The 17,923-nt window shown below is 46.7% G+C and overlaps 1 protein-coding gene across 1 annotated transcript in view; it reads right to left on the bottom strand.

Moving 5' to 3' along the window:
• Sorl1 (sortilin related receptor 1) overlaps positions 1-17,693 on the bottom strand; it is a 163,196-nt gene extending 145,503 nt beyond the window's left edge. The window contains exons 1-2 of the mRNA XM_078047182.1: positions 17,317-17,693; positions 754-870 (exon numbers count right to left, since the gene is read on the bottom strand). Coding sequence (XP_077903308.1) covers positions 754-870; positions 17,317-17,601 — 402 coding nt within the window. The 5' untranslated portion in view covers positions 17,602-17,693. The remainder of the gene's footprint in view (positions 1-753; positions 871-17,316) is intronic.
• Positions 17,694-17,923: the final 230 nt, after the last annotated feature.

The following is a 17,923-nucleotide window of genomic DNA, read 5'->3' as shown; positions in this document are numbered from 1 at the left end:
CTCCTGGGACCCCTTCTTCCTCCAGAAGTCTTTTCTGGTGTCCTTTAATAAACTTCTAATTTCTACTCTGACCTTGCCTCAGCGGGCTTCTCTGGTGTTATTCTTCAACACTGGGGAACAGCAGTAACACTAGTACCTCTCCAACAGCAACCAAGTCCCAGTCACCACATCGGAACTAAGATATGAAGAAATGGCCTATTGGCCAAGTGGGCCACAGACTTCAAAAAAATGGGAGAGACCTTTTTCCTTTAGAGATGTAAAGAGTGTTGTAAATGCCAGGTGGCTTCCCTCCTGCCCTTTATCTGCCTGGCCTCTCGAAGGCCTTTGAGTTTGATCTCCTGTCTTCAAAGCACCCAATCTATTACATGCCCTTAAGAATGTGAGAAAATCCATTTTCAACAGCTCCCCCATCAGTGATGGGTTAGAAGACATCAGCACATGGAAAAGACCAATTTGATTCCATTTGGCACAGCTCCAGGCAGGCAGCTCTGCTCAGGAACACTCTTCTGGCACTTTGTTGAGCAGATGGAAAGTCATCACTTCAGGAAGGTAATCACACCTTCCCAGCTGCCTGAGACACTGACCGCACCTCTCCATATTTAGTAAACAAGGGATATGTGTATTAACTCCAGATTCTCCTCCCTCTCATATAAGTCCAATTACCCAGTATGTTTTCTGGCACATTAATCCCAGGGGATTAGAAAGGGCACGTTGACAGCATTGAGAAGTGCCCAGAGTAACACAAATACTCACGTCACTGCTCTTGGGCCTCGCCAAGGCCAGGCTGTCCCGAGCTAAGGCCACGATCACGTTGCTTTTCTCTCCAGCCCAGTGCACCACCATCTGATTGTGGGAATCATTCAGACTGACCTGAAAGAGACCAATACAGGAATCAGGACCCCCATGAGAAACGGCCACACCCATGGAAAACCTAGACTTTTTCCTCCTTGGTCACTCAGAAAGGACAGAATTCTGAGATGAGATGTGAGTCACTGAGCCAGCAGGGTCTATTCTCCCTGCTACACACGCTCTTCCAGACTTAGCTTCCCTCAGAAGAAATACTAGTGCCCTGGTTACATTCCATGAAATTGTGAGTATCATTAGATTGCAGAAATCTTCTCAGGGTCTCATTGACCTAACCAATTTTTTTGCTTCACTTTTGTCCTTTATCACATCAATCCCCTGTTCCTCTGATCCTTAGTCCATATGGGTGGCACGTAAACCAAAATATTGAAATCTCTCTCCCAGGGCTGGGATTGTGGCTCAGTGGTAGAGTGCTCGCCTAGCATGCATGAGGCCCTGGGTTCGGACCTCAGCACCACATAAATGTAAAATAAAGATATTGTGTCCACCTAAAACTAAAAAATAAATTTAAAAAAAAAAGAAATATCTCTCCCACTCAAAAAAAAAAATGGACAAGAAGCTGGGACGGAGAAAGAATGGCTAATGGCACAGGAGAGCAGCTGGAAAGAATAACTTCCAAAGTTATACAGCACTGTGAGATAACGAAGGCTAACCACAATTAATTCTATATTTCAAAAGAGCTAATAGAGAAGATTTTGAATGTTCTCAAGACAAAGAAATGTTCAGTGTTTGAGGCCATAGATCCACCAGTGATCAGAACCATTACCTGGATATGCCAATTACCTGATCATTCCATTGTGTACATGTATTGAAATATTACAGTGTGTACCTGAGAAATATGTAACTGTGTCAATAAAAATTAAAATATACGTCTCAAAAATCCACAGGCCAGAAAGACCGCATGCTTTTCCAATTCTGGAAATGTTTTCCCCTGGCCTGGGGGTCACCATTATTCACTTTCGATTCATGATGGGAAACAAGAGGAAGTCATCATTGTGAGGTATCTTTAAATTTATTTTTAAAGTGTCGCAAGTAAGGAAATGTTTACCAGAACCCAACAGAAATGACCTTTGGATTATTGCTAACAGACGTTCGTTCCCAAGCTTTTGATTCTGTAAACCAATAAAATAAAAATAGGTAGAAAGACCAACAGAGGACTGGGTGGCACCTTCTATTTTGCTAGGTAAGGATAATGACAAAAACAGCCATGGTGTCAGAGCTGAGCTACCCTCTCAATCTGCTTCCTTTGCTTCCTGATGACACTGAAGACCCTTGCCCGGGCTGCCTCGCATGGAGTGTGGCCCTAGGACCACGTTCCAGGCAATGGTCTGTGAGAGGGGGTTCTCAGGGCCACTATAGGCCCACACACAGTCCTGTTTTCTTTCCCCATCTGCCGGCTGCATTCAAAGGACTAGAGTCCTGGAGGAGGGCGGAGCCACAGGACAGAGGAGCCTGGGTCTCTGGGAGAAGGCCCCCCATGGAGGAGTGACACTCACCTTGAACTTCACCTTGAACTGGAAGATATGTTTACACCACCGGGCTTTTGGGACCCATCTGTTAAAACTGAGGAAAGATAGCCTCAGAAAAAAAGGCTACTTCTCTTTGGTCATGTTTACTTTACCTAACACTAACTGCCTTACTTTTCTTCCTCTTATTTTACCACCCAGAGGCCATACTACCCTGAGCACACAGGATCTTATCTTGTGTCACACTGTTCACTGATGGACACCAGTTTGAGGGCTGGCATTTTGTTTCCCAAAACCTGTGTGGGAAGCAAACGGATGAAGACACAAACAGATCTTCTGGCAGCTGGTGCAATATCCAGAAGCAGAACAAGGTCCTCCGAATCAGGACATCTGAGATATGCCTGTTCCATCAGCCATCCTGGCTGCTTGGGGACTCATGGTGCCTTGCAGGGTCTAGCCTGGGTGGCACGCAGCACCACCCCCACCACCAACTCTTGGACTAATGAAAGTTCAAGTCTGGCTCAACCTGCTCTTGAAGCCACTTTATCAGGACTCTGCAGTGGAAAACCCTCCCCTCCCCACACCTCCTTTCTCCTTCCTTCTCCTCCTCCCCACCACACTCTAACTTGCCACACCCACTCCATGGGGTGCTCTCAGTTGTCACCAGGGAAAAGAGAAACACCTGGGCCACAAACTTGGCAGCCCCATACACCAAGGAGCTAATCCCTAACAGCTCTGCTTTGGGTTTTAAGCACCTGCATTTAATTTGATCTAGGATCCAGATTCTTTTGAAAAACATTTGAAATGAGACCTCTTTAAAGAAAAAGACCCTTGATATATTTTTAGGAAAATATGTTAGTCCAAACTGTCACTTCCCATTCCCTATAGATAAGTCCAGGCAAGCATCAACAGAAGAGTGCAAATAAGAAACAGAAATAAATTATTTAACCTAGGATGCTACAGGCAAAAGCAGCTAAGGGAATCTCCCCAAACCACTAAAGTCTCTCTCCAACCTTCCCTCTTCCTCTTGCTCTACTTCCAGTCCACATTTCTGGAAAGAATCTGGAAGCATCTGTGACCCCGGGAATTCAGGCTAACCAGTCCTCTCCCATACAAATCCACCCTCACCCATGGAACCAGAGGGGAATAGAGAACTAAGCAAATGTCAATATGATAAAGGATCGGAGACCTACTTGAACCACCCAAGTTCACCCTGGGTCTGGGATGAAAAGCTCTCCAATGTTTGGTCCAGGCATCCTCAAAGAAGATGGTCAAAGTGCCCCTTCTAGCAGGTAACCATCAGACAACTCTTTGAACAGGCTACAAAGCTCTCAGGGATCAGAGTGGGCAAGAGGGCTAAAACAACTTACTGTGGGCTTTCGATGCAGAGGACATGAGATTTATGGGATTCCCCCCAACTGGTCCTAAGGGTGAAGGGTGAGACTGAACACAAGAAACAAGCATCAAAATACCCAAGGGCTGTTTTATGAAGAAAGCCTTAAGCAGGCAAGCTTGGTGAGACACCTATTTAAAAAAAAAAAAAAAAAAAAAAAATCCTCTTCTATCAGATGTCCCTAAGAGCAGGCTGTATAAGGCAGCCCAGTGGAGGGAAAGAAAACAAATCCCTGGCAAGAAATGGCCACCAGGCACGCACACAAACAGTTCCGCTCCCCTCTTGCCAAGATGTCAGGCACATCCTGGTTATGAGAATAACTCCCTGGTGAGTCAGGGTTGATCCCTGAGGCAGCCCAGGTGCCCATCCCCCAAAAGCTCAGGACCAGACTCAGAGGCTGGAATGGATGCACCCAGAGGACAGGGGAGCCAGCAGGGAGGTGGGCAGGCTATCAATGTGATTAAGGCCAAAAGATACACTGTACTCTGGCCTCACCTTCCTCCTCTTTATCCCTCACCCCCACAGGGATAAACAGGCAGAAGTCAAAGCAGGCTTCTCCGGGCAGCAGTGACCTGTCCACGCAATGTGACCAGGGAGCCAGCAGCCCAGGGCCACCCCCAGCAGCCTGAACAAACCAAACAAGAACAAACCAAGTCCCCATAGCAAGACCTAACCCTTTAGTTAGGTCAGCGGTGCTTCCCAGTTTGTTAGGATGATTTTCCTTCCTGGGGGATCTCTCCCCATCCTCCCCCAGCGTCACCAGCCTCCTGGGGGCAGCTGCAGGCTTCCAAAATGCTCCAACCAGCCTCTCCCACTCGGGTCCCACACACTGACCCAGAAGACTGGGCCTGGGAGGAGGTGGGAGTGTGGCTTTTGCAGGAACATAACCTTGAGGAGCAGTCAGTCATAAGGACAACCCCAGGGCGTGAACAACCTTCCCTCTCCGTCTCTGGCTCACAAGGCATAGCTGGAGCCTGATACATAAGACAGTTAATTGGAGCTGTAAAGCCAGCAGGGAGGAAACCCAGTGCCTCCCCTCAGAAGGCAAACAGAAAAACCGCATGCCAGGGGACTCTCTGAACAGAACCCGCAGCCAGGAACCACAAACGTCTGGAAGGAGGGCAAGACTCTGCCAAGCTCACAGGCAGGTGGTTAGGATAACCCCCAGAGGTGACCTGGCCCAGGATCTGAATCACCGGGACAGGCCCCAACCCAGACCTATTACTGATTGGGAAGCCCCCTAAACGGAGCCCAGGAATTGCTATTTTTTGACAGATGCCCAGTGTCTCCAAAGCAGCCTATTTGGGAAATAATGAATCTAGTCCACTCCCTTGCCTTCAGTCAGGACCTGAGACTAAATGAGAGGGGCTAGAGAGTCACTCTTTTTCAGGGGAGTGGTTGTCTTTGGGGATTTTACAGTTAAGACTTTATGAACCTTGAAAACAATATGCCAAGTCAAAAATACACACTCACATATGGCATGATTCTCTTTATATGAAATATCCAGGGCAGTAAATCCACAGAGAGAGAAAGCAGGGGTTAGGGGAAGAGAGGAGACCTTTCTTGCAAAATGATGAAAACATTTTGGAACTAGACAGAGCTGGTGGTTGCACAACAGTGAATGTACTAAATGCTATGGAATTGTTCTCTTCAAAATTGTTAATATTATGTAAATTTAAGCTAAATTGAAAAAAAACACACACACACACACACACAAAAAAGAAAAACCTCTCTGACCTATACAACATTATACTTCTCCAGTGTGGATCCAATACCTAGGAGCTCCCACTCTCAATACGTACTTCTTTCATTTCATCTCATCTCGAGCCCTCATGCTACCAAAATATGCGGCTAGAATGAGTCATAGAGAAGGCAGGCTGGGGACTGGGTCCCTGGCCAAGGCAATCCTTCAAAGTGCTGTCAGCATCATCTGCAGAGCCAGAGCAGCCACACAAGCCTTCCTGTCCCCGGCTGGAGCGATGGCTGCAGACTTGGGGCTAGTGTCCACTGCCAGCTCACAACAATCGTCAGCACCCACACCCTGACACATCTCAGTGTCTTCATCAAACATCACCTCCACCCCCAGGGCTATCTCTTGGTCCCCAGCATGCCCTGATGATCCAAAGAGGTGAAACGATGTGCCTCATATTATTCAGAGTAGGAGGAAGAATCTGCTGCCACCCAATCCTCCTGCTCTGGGTGGTTATAAATAGCAGGGAAGAAATAAATTGCTTGTTGTATGAAGGTACTGATTAGTCATGCATTCACCTACCAATGATGTATGCACGGAGGTCTAAGGGTGACAGGCACCCTGTAGGCTCTTTAATCATTTCTTACCTGCAAGAATGCACAGAGTACTTCCGGGGAAAATTAGGGTTGCCAAGTCTGAACCGGCCGTGAGAAGCTGCCAATAAAACTACCAGAGTCTGTATGGTGATCTAAGCTACTCAGGAAGATGAGGCCTTTCCTGGAATAGGTCACATATGTTCTGCCCATTCACTTCTTCTGTCATTACCTCCTTCACATTGGTCAAACCCAGAGCTCAGGATGTCCTAGACACCCACAGCCTGTCCTCACTCCTACGTAGCTTTCTTCTAGAACACAGTATGAAGCCCTACAAACAAGGCAGTCTGGCTCATTTCTCGGCTTCACTAGCAGCAAAATACAAAGAAGTATTTTCAAAATTCTACAATGAAGTCTAAAACAAATATCCTGTCCTTCAAGTCTGAGGACAGAGGCAGCCGCTCAGTCCCCTGAACTGGAGGATACGACAGGGCCTGCAGAAACCAAAGACAGACTCCCGAGGTCCAAGAACAACAAGGTTTTCTCAAACCATGAGACCCAAATGCGAGGCATGCAAATCGCCTCCCAGTGTCCCCTTTCAAGACCCTGTTCTCCCTATATTTAGAAAGCTCATTACCATCCCTGGACTCTCCACCTCAGGAGAGATGGAATCTAGTTTTGGGGGCGCTCCCTAAAGAAGGCTCTGTGCCTGGAATCTCAGTGCACTCCCTCGACTTTGGTGTACCTCAAGATGCTGTCTTCACCAGAGGAACTCACAAGCCTGACAAGTTCACACTGTCCACTTTACAGATGAGGAAACAAAGGGACAGTGACCTTGGAGTCATTCTTAGCATTCCACTAGATGAAAAAAAAAAAAAAAATAGTGAAAACACACACACACACACACACACACACACACACACACCTTTTCCTTCCTCTTTACCATGTTCTCACTGACTTAGTCACTCCTGACTGATCCTTGGCAGGGGCACTCTATCTGCCAAGTGCCTCTCCCTCCAGGTGAACCACTTTGTCAGTCAGTGATGACATGATGACATGTGTGTTCTTCTAGGAGTGGTCCCTAATAAAAGAAGCCAAAAAAAAAAAAATCTGTCATGAGCAGGATCACCCCTCCATTTACCAATGGGTAAGAATAAGAAGGAAACCCCAGCACCAGAGAGAACCTTAGAGATCATCTAAACTGCCACTGACAAGGTTCAGCTCAGACAGAGATTTGGAGGTGGTATTCCAGATGCCTTAAAATGTAGGCCCCATGCAGGGCACACAGATACACAGATAAGCCAAGGCTTCCCCAGGAGTCCAAAGCCATTTCTAGGGGCTCTTAAGAGGATTCCAGACCACCCACTTTCTCTCCTGTTTGGCTCTGCAGCTTCACTATAAATAGCTTCTTATTTCATTCATTCAATAAATATTTATTGAGCACTTACTATAAACCAGATGCTATCCTAGGTGCCTGGAAAACAGCCGACTTCTAAATCCTGCCTCATGGCCCTTAAATTAGTCAAAGAAACAAGCATTAAACAAGAAATTTCAATGAATATGATTAAACTCCAGTTGTTAAGCAAGAGACCTGACTGTTGCAGAGGAGTGACAATGCAAGGGGGAGAGGACCTCTGGGTGATGTTACACGTAAGGGTGACAGGGAGCAGGGAGGAGGTAGGGGTAGAGAAGAGTGACCCAGACCTAGAGGAGAGCCAGGGCTGGGCTGGGAAGGACCTGGAACTTGCTGCATTTTAAGAGTTACAAGACCAGTGCAGCAAGGAGAGCCCAGGAAGAGGGAGGGTTATGGGAGTCCTCTGGGTTCATTGTTGTTGTTGTTGTTGTTGTTTTGGTACCAGGGATTGAACTGGGGCACTCCACCAGTGAGCCACATTCCCAACCCTATTTGTAGTTATTTAGAGACAGGGTCTCACTGAGTTGCTTAGCACCTCACCATTTGCTGAGACTGGCTTTGAACTCTCCATCCTCCTGCCTCAGCCTCCAGAGCCGCTGGGTCCTCTGGGTTTTAAAAGGGAAAAAAGGGAGTGCACAGTGAAAAAGCCATGGATCCTGCCTGAGAGCAAAAATTTCACTAGATCATGTGTGAGGGGCAAATGCGTCAGTGGCTCGGTTTGAGTCTTGGTCTAAGTCTTGGTTTTTACAATTTACCAGCTATCTAACTTGGGGCAAATCACTTCTCTTTCTGAACTATAAGAAACTCGTCTGTAAAATGAGATGACTAATAATTCTTCCCAAGTTTGCCAGACTGTTGTAAAAGAAGCAAATGAGATGTAAACCATGAATGTATTTTCATAAACTTCAAAGTCCATAAATATCATTTCAAGTCCAAATGGCTCTCCACTGAAATAAGTCGTTCTTCATAAAATGGCTCCACATTTAAGAAAAAGAAAAAAAAAAATCAACATTCACAGCACCAGGGTCAGAACATGGGGACCTAAGAGCAAGCAGTAACACAAGGAAAATGACAAAACACCACATGCTTGAGTCAAGCTCAGACCTTGTGGCCAACTAACACTTTCGGGAAATCTTCCACAACAGGGCTCAGAAACCTGGGGGGAGCCCTATCTCCATCCAAGTCCTGAGGGTACAGCACCCAGATGACTCCATTTTCCAGATTTCCCTCACCAAAGGGAAAGCAATTAAACATGACATCCCAGAGCCAAAGACATGAGACCTACACAAGGCTCCTTTCCCACACTGGGAGAGAAGCTCTAAACAAGACTAACGGAGAAAGACCAGCATGTTAACCCCCAAAACATGGCCAATTTCTCAGTACCAGGGGTGGCCTCTGAGCTAGCAAGAGGGCTCAGCAACAGGAAGCACTGGCAGAGCACTCCTCAGCTTGCTGAACTCTCTAGCTTGGTTCTGATAGCTCTTTCACCTCTCCCCAGCTTCCCACATCCACTCCTAATGCTTCTCCTCCAGTTACTCCAGGCTGGTTTCTGCAATCAACTACGTATTGCCATCGCCACTACTACCACCCCTGCTCGCCCAGCACACCTTGCCAAATGCAGCAAATACTCAAGAGAATTTTGGGGAAGGTAAGTCACAGGTACAGAGTCTCATGTTATGCAATTAATTGAGCACAGGTTTTTTGTTTTTGTTTTTTGTACCAAGGATTGAACCCAAGGGCCCCTAACCACTGGGCCACATCCCCAGCCCTTTTTATTTTTTATTTTGAGACAGGGTCTCCACTAAGTTGCTTAGCCTACTGAGCCTTTGGGATTACAGGTGTGCACCACTGCACTGGCTGAACACAGGGTTAAAATATTCAAGTGCTTGCGAAAACTCCCAGCTTCCCCAGGCCTTCACCCAACTCTATTGTCCCTGCCTTCAGTGGTTCCTCTGCAGAGCCCCTGGGGCAGCACAACTGATGAGCTACAGCCTTTCTTCTCAGTTCCCAGGGCAGGCCTACACGGTGCTGTCTCTTAAGCATCCTCTGAGGATGAGAGAATCTGTGCCCCTCACTCCGCAGCTTGACACCTCACAGGCACCCACTTGAGTCTCCCCAGTGACTGTCCCTGAACTAGCCTCTCTCCGCAGGTGGCTTTTACTACTTCCCCCCAGGACCTATGAAATCAGCCCATGCACTTCTGAAAACAAAGGTTCCCAAGAGTTAAACATCTAGACCCTACCCCTCAGCTCACTTGCCCATCAAAGTAGGATGCCCTCCATCTCAGTCCCCCATCATATTAAAATCCCTACTGAGGACCCAGTCATTGTTCACACCCACATTTATTCCACCTCAGTATCACCCTGGCCATCTTCCCCAGGCCTCTCTCCAATCCACAATTATTGGGGAAAACATCTTCACTCACCAGGCTAGCCTTCCTTTCTACATAATCGAAGCTCTTTCAATTACCTTCATCAGGGGAAAAACAAAGGGGGGGGAGGGTAATAAGCAGTACCTTGGCCCCTACACGACACAAAACGCATTTGATATACGTACATCTTTTTATTGCCCTTGTCTGCCACTCAGATCTGGGATATGATCACATCAGCCTGCCTCTCTGAGCATTCTTAGCTGTGTTTTTAATCTAATTCAGGGGACTGGAGATAAATCATCATGAAGGGTCCCGATTTTCCAAGCCAAGAGCCTGCAGCAGCAGCAACAGCAATGGCATGCTAAGTTAAAGGGCCAGCCAGCGAGGAAGGGGGGGGGGTGTTACATGCAATGATGAAGACCACACGCCTCCATTGTTTGTCTTTGTGCCAGCCTGAAAGGTTGAAGGGATGAAAGACAGACCCAGCTACAGTGAGGTAAGTCAACAAGAGCGCAGGAAGTGGAGGCCAGGGGCGGGGAGATGGCCCTGCTGTTAAGGCACTGTTTACATCTTTCACTGCTACACAGAATGCACGGGATCTGCACGGCACCTCAGCACAGCCCCGACACGAGTGGGCTGTCTGCACAAGGCCAGATCACAAGCGAAGGCACAGAGGTTTGGGTGGCCCTTGTGAAAAGTCACCCCTTGAGGCCTAAGTGACTGCTTCAAGGAAACAACTGTGCAGCATCTCCCAAAGATGACCACTGTGCCCACCTGCCCTCCAAGGTCCCCTGACACATCCCTACATCTCCTAACACCATCTCCTAACACTCAATGGGCTAGTCAGCAGCCTCCAAATCCCTGGGTTTCGATGAAGCCTTCAGCACTTGCTCCCACTCCCCCTGTTTGTGATGCTCAGAAACGCAGGCCTGGGCTCTAACTAACCTCTCTTGGGTGAAGCAAAGGTCACCTACAGTAGGGGAAAGGAGCTCCCCTTGCAACCCATCAGAACCACAGTGTCTATCCAGCAGCCAGCTGAGAGCCACATGCAGCTATTGCACAACTTTAAATTCATTAAAATTAAAGAAAATTCTTCAGTCACACTAAACCACATTTCAAGTGCTCAGTGGCCACCTATGGCTGTCCACTAGACATACTGAACACACAGCTACTGAACATCATCACTGCAGAAACATCTATCAAACGGCGTTCTATTGAGGATCTGTCATAAGGCCAGAAAAGTAGGATCATCTGGCTCCTAACTAGTATCAGTAACATGGGCACTGCTGACACCATTATAATTAGCCATCACCCGGGGCTGGAGGTGCAGCTCAGTGATACAGCAAGTGCTCAGCATGCACAGGCCATGGGTTCAATCCATAGCACAAAGATACAGATACAGATTTTATATGCATGTAATTTCATAATTATTTTATATGTATATAATAGATTTTATATGTATATAATTACAAGCATATAATAATATACATATATACACATATATATATATATACAAACACCCAGTAGATAACATGATTTTGTATTTGCTTTTTAATTCACTATTCTGGTTATGATTGCTATGAAGTCCTTTTTTCATGAAACCCACCTCGATGTGCATAAAGCATTCCTCATTTTTAATTTAAAAACTAAGCATCACATAGTAACATAGGATGAAACCCAAATCTTAATCATGACCAGGAGCCCACCCTGCCTTTTCCAGTTTTTAGCATCATCAGCCACTTTGATGGGAGCAGACCGGCCAGGCTACTTCTTCGAAGGCCCAAGGTTCACAGGTCGATAAGCCAATAAATTAGGTCGAAATTAACTGTGGCTCATTTTAAACGGAGGGAAATTGATTTTTGCATGTACGTGGCTGGACTGAATATGCCATTCAGTAGATTCTGGCATACCTAGAGAATGAACAGGAAGAGCCCATTCTCATTAACAAAGAGAACATCTCCTCCCTCTAGCCCAGATCACTGGAGGGGAGGATGCTAATCCCCAAATATTCAGTCCAAAAGATAGTGAGCTCTCCTTGACTTTCCATAACATTTATTTAAATCTAAATAAATGAAGAAAAGGTCATCACAATACCCCAGTTTTAATACATTTCTAGGTGTTATCTACAACTGAATTATTGTTGAATATTTTAAACTCTAAATTGGCTTTCCCTAAACACACTATGCCACCATTTCCTATATTGGCACTTGAAGGATGCAAACTCATTTAATATTCACCTATGCAAAATTTAATTAAGAGTATAAACTGATGCTTTTTTAAAAAAAAAGTACATAGCAAAAGCAAATAAATTATTTTGGGGATTACCTGCTCTCGAGATTATTAGAGTGCCCCTGTGTGCCTCTGTTACAGTGGACAGGACAGGGCTTGCTCCATCTATCTCTGCCCTGGGATTAAACAATGACACTACAAAGATGGCTGAGATCTCTAACAGACTGAACTCTGATGGTAAAATATTCCTACAACATCTATCCTTTGCTTTGGGATGTTCATTTCTGCTAGGATCTGCCTCATGGATCCCAGGTCTCAAAGCAATTTATTAAGCATACTATTAACTTCATTTTACAGAATATAATGAAAACATTCTAGAAAAGAACGCAAGTGAAGAGCAAGATCTGTGATCTCTACATTCTGATATTCTCACAAACCTGGGCCCTACATTCTACAGAGCTGCTTGCCAACATTTCTCCAAGTTAGGAAAAGACTCCAGAATGATGCTCTCCTGGCCCACAGGAACCCTCTAAGGAAAATGGAAAGACACTTTCTTTCACCTGGCCTGGAGAAGAACCAACCATCTGTTTTATGCTATGAGTCTTCAGGTAACACCCAGACTATTCACAGTCATAGTGTCAAAACATATTTTACAACTAAAGTTAATCTCATTACACATGATGCCAGGATTACAGGTCACAGAAAGCCACTAGTAATTCAAGTTTGTAATTTTACATGCATCTGTATTATATATCCATAGAATAACTCTAGAAGGTTATACAAAAACCTGATGACATTGGTTGCCAACTGAGAAGGGGCCTGAGATGAATGAGGGCAGGAAATGGGAGGAAATTTACTTGTCACTACATACTCCTTAGCACAAATTGGTTTTGTAAACACACATTACCTGTTGAAGGTTAAATAAACAAGTTAGATAATTTTTTTATTTTATCCCTTTTTTTTCAATCTCACTCCTGTCCTGGCCCACTTTCACCCTTCAAAGCCTCGTCCACCCTCCAACCCCGTGGCAGGCAAACTCCAAATGAACTAAAACAGTGGCCAGAGACTGCATAGAATTCAATAAGAGATGCCAAGTGCCACCAGGAAGTTTTTCAAGGTCACATCCCTTACTGAGCCAACCCAAGAAGCCAAGCAAGTCTTCTCCGAGGTAGAAGCCAACTCAAAACAGCAAACGCTTTGCCTTCTCATCTTCATTTGGAAGCACACAGGTCAAACATCCTGACTTCAGAATCAACTAGCCAATTCTTTCCAGAGCCAGTGTGTCATGCAATCTACTCAAAAAGAGATCTAAAGCCAAGCAGTACACCACTCCCAAAGGACATCCTTTGTCCCAGGGCCTTGTGCTGTAACAGACATCTTATTTTCAGTCTCAAATCAGGACACTGAATATGCCCTGTCCTGTAAAATATAGAAATTATGAAGTAAGAGCTCATTGGAAGCAAAATAAACCTGTAAATCCTGTTAGGTTTTGTGCTTTGTTCCGAAGGATTTTTCCCCCAAAACAATGCCATTAGCACAAACCAATGACAGTCCTCCCAGACAGCACAGGAAAATCAGGGCTATACGACCCCAGGGCCATGCCATTTACTTCCTCACCGGCTGAGCTAATGCACTTTGACTATTCATTTGTGGGTTCATTTGTCCTCCTTACAAATACCTTTTATTTGACTTGTCCTCCTTACAAATACCTTTTATATGACTTGAATGTGTGCCCCACCCTCCAGGCCTCTCTTCTTCCAGGTATGCAGTTGGTCCACAGATATTCCCACAGCTGGGGAAACATGGAAAAGCTAACTCTATGCCCTATGGAGCACACAGAGGGATGGGACACTTGGGTAATTACAACACAAGACTCCCACTGGAGCCTGGGAGTAACCAGAGGAATTCCTTGGATATTTTTGAATGAAACAGGTGTTTTCCAGGCAAGGACAAGAGTAGGGAAGAACTTTCAGGCACAGGACAAAGCAAGCATAATGGCACAGAAGCATGGGATGGGAGGAAATCAATGTGGCAAGAAGGATGGTATCCCTTCTTGAACTTGGCCTTTTAACAAAAGGCTTATCTTCTAAACTTTTGAACTTGGGCAGAGAAGTCCTAATACTTGATAGCACATTGGTTTTGATTACTACAAACATGCCTCTAAGTAATGGCATCAAAAACCAGTCTCCCACATGAGAGAATCCAAGGAGAAGTATGCACAAAATAACAAAGCTAAATTTACTCCATTGATGAGCAGGGTGGGGGGAAAAAAAACAACATCAATGCCAACACAGGCTCTTCCTCAGACACGTATATTCTCCTGAAAAAGCCTTCCATTCTCTTCTCCCTGAAGCTGGTGGGTGGCCTTCCCATTACCTCTCAGCCCTCTTCTTTTGAGTAGCTTCTGCCTGCAGCTCTTAGTGTTCCCTTAGCCTCACCAAGATCAGAAGACAAGGAGCTGCACATCTGATCCCATCCACCCCTTAACATTCTGAGCCCTGACTACTAATGTATCACAGTGGAGGTGGGGCTGATTAAGTGTGTCCATATGTACTTGTTCACTTCCAGGACATTTACCTGCCCTATCTGCATCTGCTTTGTCTCCTCCTTAAACTAAGTTTAACTTTGTAAAGTTTCCTCCAGGTTGCAGTGGCGAATGCCTATAATCCTAGCAGCTCGGGAGGCTGAGGCAGGAAGATTGTGAGTTCAAAGCCAGCCTCAGCAAAAGCAAGGTGCTAAGCAGCTCAATAAGACCCTTGTCTCTAAATAAAATACAAAATAGGGCTGGGGATGTGGCTCAGGGGTCAAGCGCCCCTGAGTTCAATCCCCGGTAAACAAAAACAAACAAACAAAAAAAAAAAAACACTGTAAGTTTCCAGAAAACAGGGATAAAATTGTACTCATCTCATCTGTACCCTCACAGAACCAAACTCCAAGCAACACTAACAGAAAATACTTCAGTTGCTTAGGTTTAAAACTTGAAAGGGGATTATAAAGTGGAACTTGGCATGAAGCCAGAGGAGGATGACCATATATAATTTATAGTTGCATCCTGACACTTTTGAGTGAAAGGGATATTATTCATAACTGTGTCTGTCCCAGGAAAAAGAGGCAAATGTTCCCCCTTGCTAGAAAGGCCATTACAAATAGATGTGAATCTGGAGCTCCCAAAAGAGCCCTAAACCCCTTTAGTCACTGATTCCAATCTTGCAGTCTGAAAGGGCCACACAGATATGACCTGTGGCAGAAAGCCCATACCAGGAAGTTCTTCCTTCTATCTGACTCACATCACTAAAGAGTAAAGTCAATGCCATTTTTCATGAACCTCAAGGTGACAGAGAATAAGGGCACAGGAAGGCAGCAACAGAACAGGAAAAACACTGTCTTGGGTTTTCACTCTTCGGTGCGATTTCCTCATTGAGCTCCACTGATAGCTCTGCATCCTTCAGCTGAACTAAACCCAGTCCGGCCGGCCCAGAAACACAAAAGCCAAGAGTTTTGGAGTTACTCCCAGTGAAAACAGAGTTCATCTCTAACCTGTCTCAAATCCCCAGGAGACTCACAAACCAAACCCAAAGAAGAAATGGTACCTGCCTACGTATTTTTGAAACCAGAAAGCTCCTCCTTCAACCAAAACTACGTCTTAAGGAGAATGGAGCTCTGGAAGGGACTGTCCACCATCCCTCCCACTCTAAGCCCCTAGAACTGGGCCAGTTGGGAAGACTCAGTGAAAAAGGGAGTGTCTATCCCTACCCACTACCCCCACACACACACACACACACAACACACTCACACTCACTCACCAGCCCCAAGCTCCCTGTGGCAAGCTAGGACCTTGTTGACATCTTTCCAACAATACAAAAATACAAGTTTCAGATGCGGGTGAGGAAGGATCTGTGCCCAAGAAGAATGGAGCAGATGGACTCCAACAGACCCCTGACACACACTCCTCCTGTCCGGGAGCTGATGGCGAAAATTAAATGCTTCTGCCCACTCACCACCACTCTCTCCCTTTAGAACCACATACATCTGATTTTAGAAAGGAATTATTTAAGAAGCCCTGTATAAAGACAGGTTGACTCCCAGCACCCAAAGATCAGTGAAACTGCAGACAAAAACAAAAAAGAGCAAGCAACCCTTCCTGGAATGACCTTGGACTAGTCACTTCATCTTCTGGCACTTGGGTTTCTTCACCAAGAAATAGACACAATAGGGTGACATGGTTTATAAGGTTCTTTCTGGCTCCAAGGGTTGAACATTTAACTCTACATATTTCCTGAAGGAGGAACTGACTTTGGCAAAATAAGTGAAGAAAGAGAGAACTCAGGCTAATCTTTTAATTTCCACTTTAAAAGGGAACAGTTTGAGTCTGAACGTTTACCACCTCCATGGGTCCCACCTTTTCTCCCCCACCGACCTTCACTGCAGAACTGGGAGTCTCATGAGGCAATAACATGGGCAAATTAATCTTGCCAGTGCTGATACTAACCTACAAACTTGGTTTGCATTTCCTAGCCATTAGTCTGGCCACAAAAGTGAAATTCATGTTACGTATGATCTAATAAACCCATTGCCTGGATAGAAATATATCACTTACTGAATAATAATGTCCACCAAATGTCTTGCAGTTTTTTCAAATTCCCAAGTGCCATGAGGAATATTTCTGACCAAAATAAAGTCTTTATCTTGAAACAGGGGATGGATCGAACCTCACACCCCCACAAAAATAAACAAAAAATTCAGCCATTGCGTGCGTGCACACATGTGTGCATACACACGCACACACACCCTCTTCTTTGACTGTACAAGGACAGGGGCTGAGATTTCAGTTTTCCCCACCTTCACTGGGGTTCAGGATGGTTAAGTGTGAGGATGGTTAAGTGTGGAAACCCCCTCCGCCCGCCCCTGTGTTAAGTGCACTGCAACTGCAGGGTACTCGCCTTCAACTGAGAATACACTAAAGAAAGCCCGTTTTTTATCCAGATGTGAAAATGAAGCTGCACCCCTCCTGTACCTGCCGGAAACTAAACCGGTCTACACATACCCTGGGGAAATGTGCACTGCACCCCGAGAGAGTTACCTGGAATACGTTTGCTAAAATCGACGAGAAGAAGAAAGATCAATGCGATTCAAGGGCTGGCGATTATACTCATATGAGGGGGAAAAAAACAAATGCAAGCCGGGAAGTCCCCAGTAGTGCCTGCACCTGGGAGGCGACTGCAAAGGATGGATGCGGGGGTGAGGAAGTGCAGAGAGAGGAAAGAGCTGGAAGGAAGAGGGCTGCAAAACTGCTCACCTGTCCGTACACCTTGATGGGCTCAGGCTGCAGGGCAGCGCTCCGTCGCGTCCGGAGCGGCTTCTCGCCCGCGGGGCTCGCCCCCCTGGCATCCCCGCGCGCCCACAGCCGCAGCTCGCGCGGGTCGCCCTGCACCACGCGGAAACCCCGGTCCTGGGGCAAGGGCGCGCGGCCACCTTGCAGTCTCTGCGTCCAGACCTCGCAGAGAGCCCCGGGCGGCAGCAACGCGACCAGGGTGAATAGGAAGGGGAGTCGCGACTCCCTCCTGCTGCTCCGTGTCGCCATGTTCGGGCGAACGCTACTGCAGGTGGCGCCGCCGCCAGGAGAGAATGTGCAGCGCGAGGCCGGGACAGCGGCTGGGCCGGGGCCGGGGCCGCGCGCGCCGCTCCCGGGGCTCCAGGCCGCCCGCGCCGCTCCGGGCCACCCCGCTGCGCCCGCCGCCGCCGCCGCCGGGTCCCGCTCGGCTCGGCGCCGCGCCGTCACGTGTGCGCTCGCAGCGCGTCCCCTTCGCGCACTTTCTCGGCTCTGCGGCCTCGGCTGCGACTCCGGCCCCTCCCCCGCAAGGATGGGGAAGTCAAGGCAGCAAGCGCCGCGAGCGTGCGTCTGG

This window comes from Ictidomys tridecemlineatus, chromosome 4, assembly GCF_052094955.1.
Source record: "Ictidomys tridecemlineatus isolate mIctTri1 chromosome 4, mIctTri1.hap1, whole genome shotgun sequence".
In the NCBI taxonomy this organism is placed as follows: Eukaryota; Metazoa; Chordata; class Mammalia; order Rodentia; family Sciuridae; genus Ictidomys; species Ictidomys tridecemlineatus.
The sequence above is the reverse complement of the archived record's forward strand: the minus strand, read 5'-3'. Positions and strand labels throughout refer to the sequence as shown.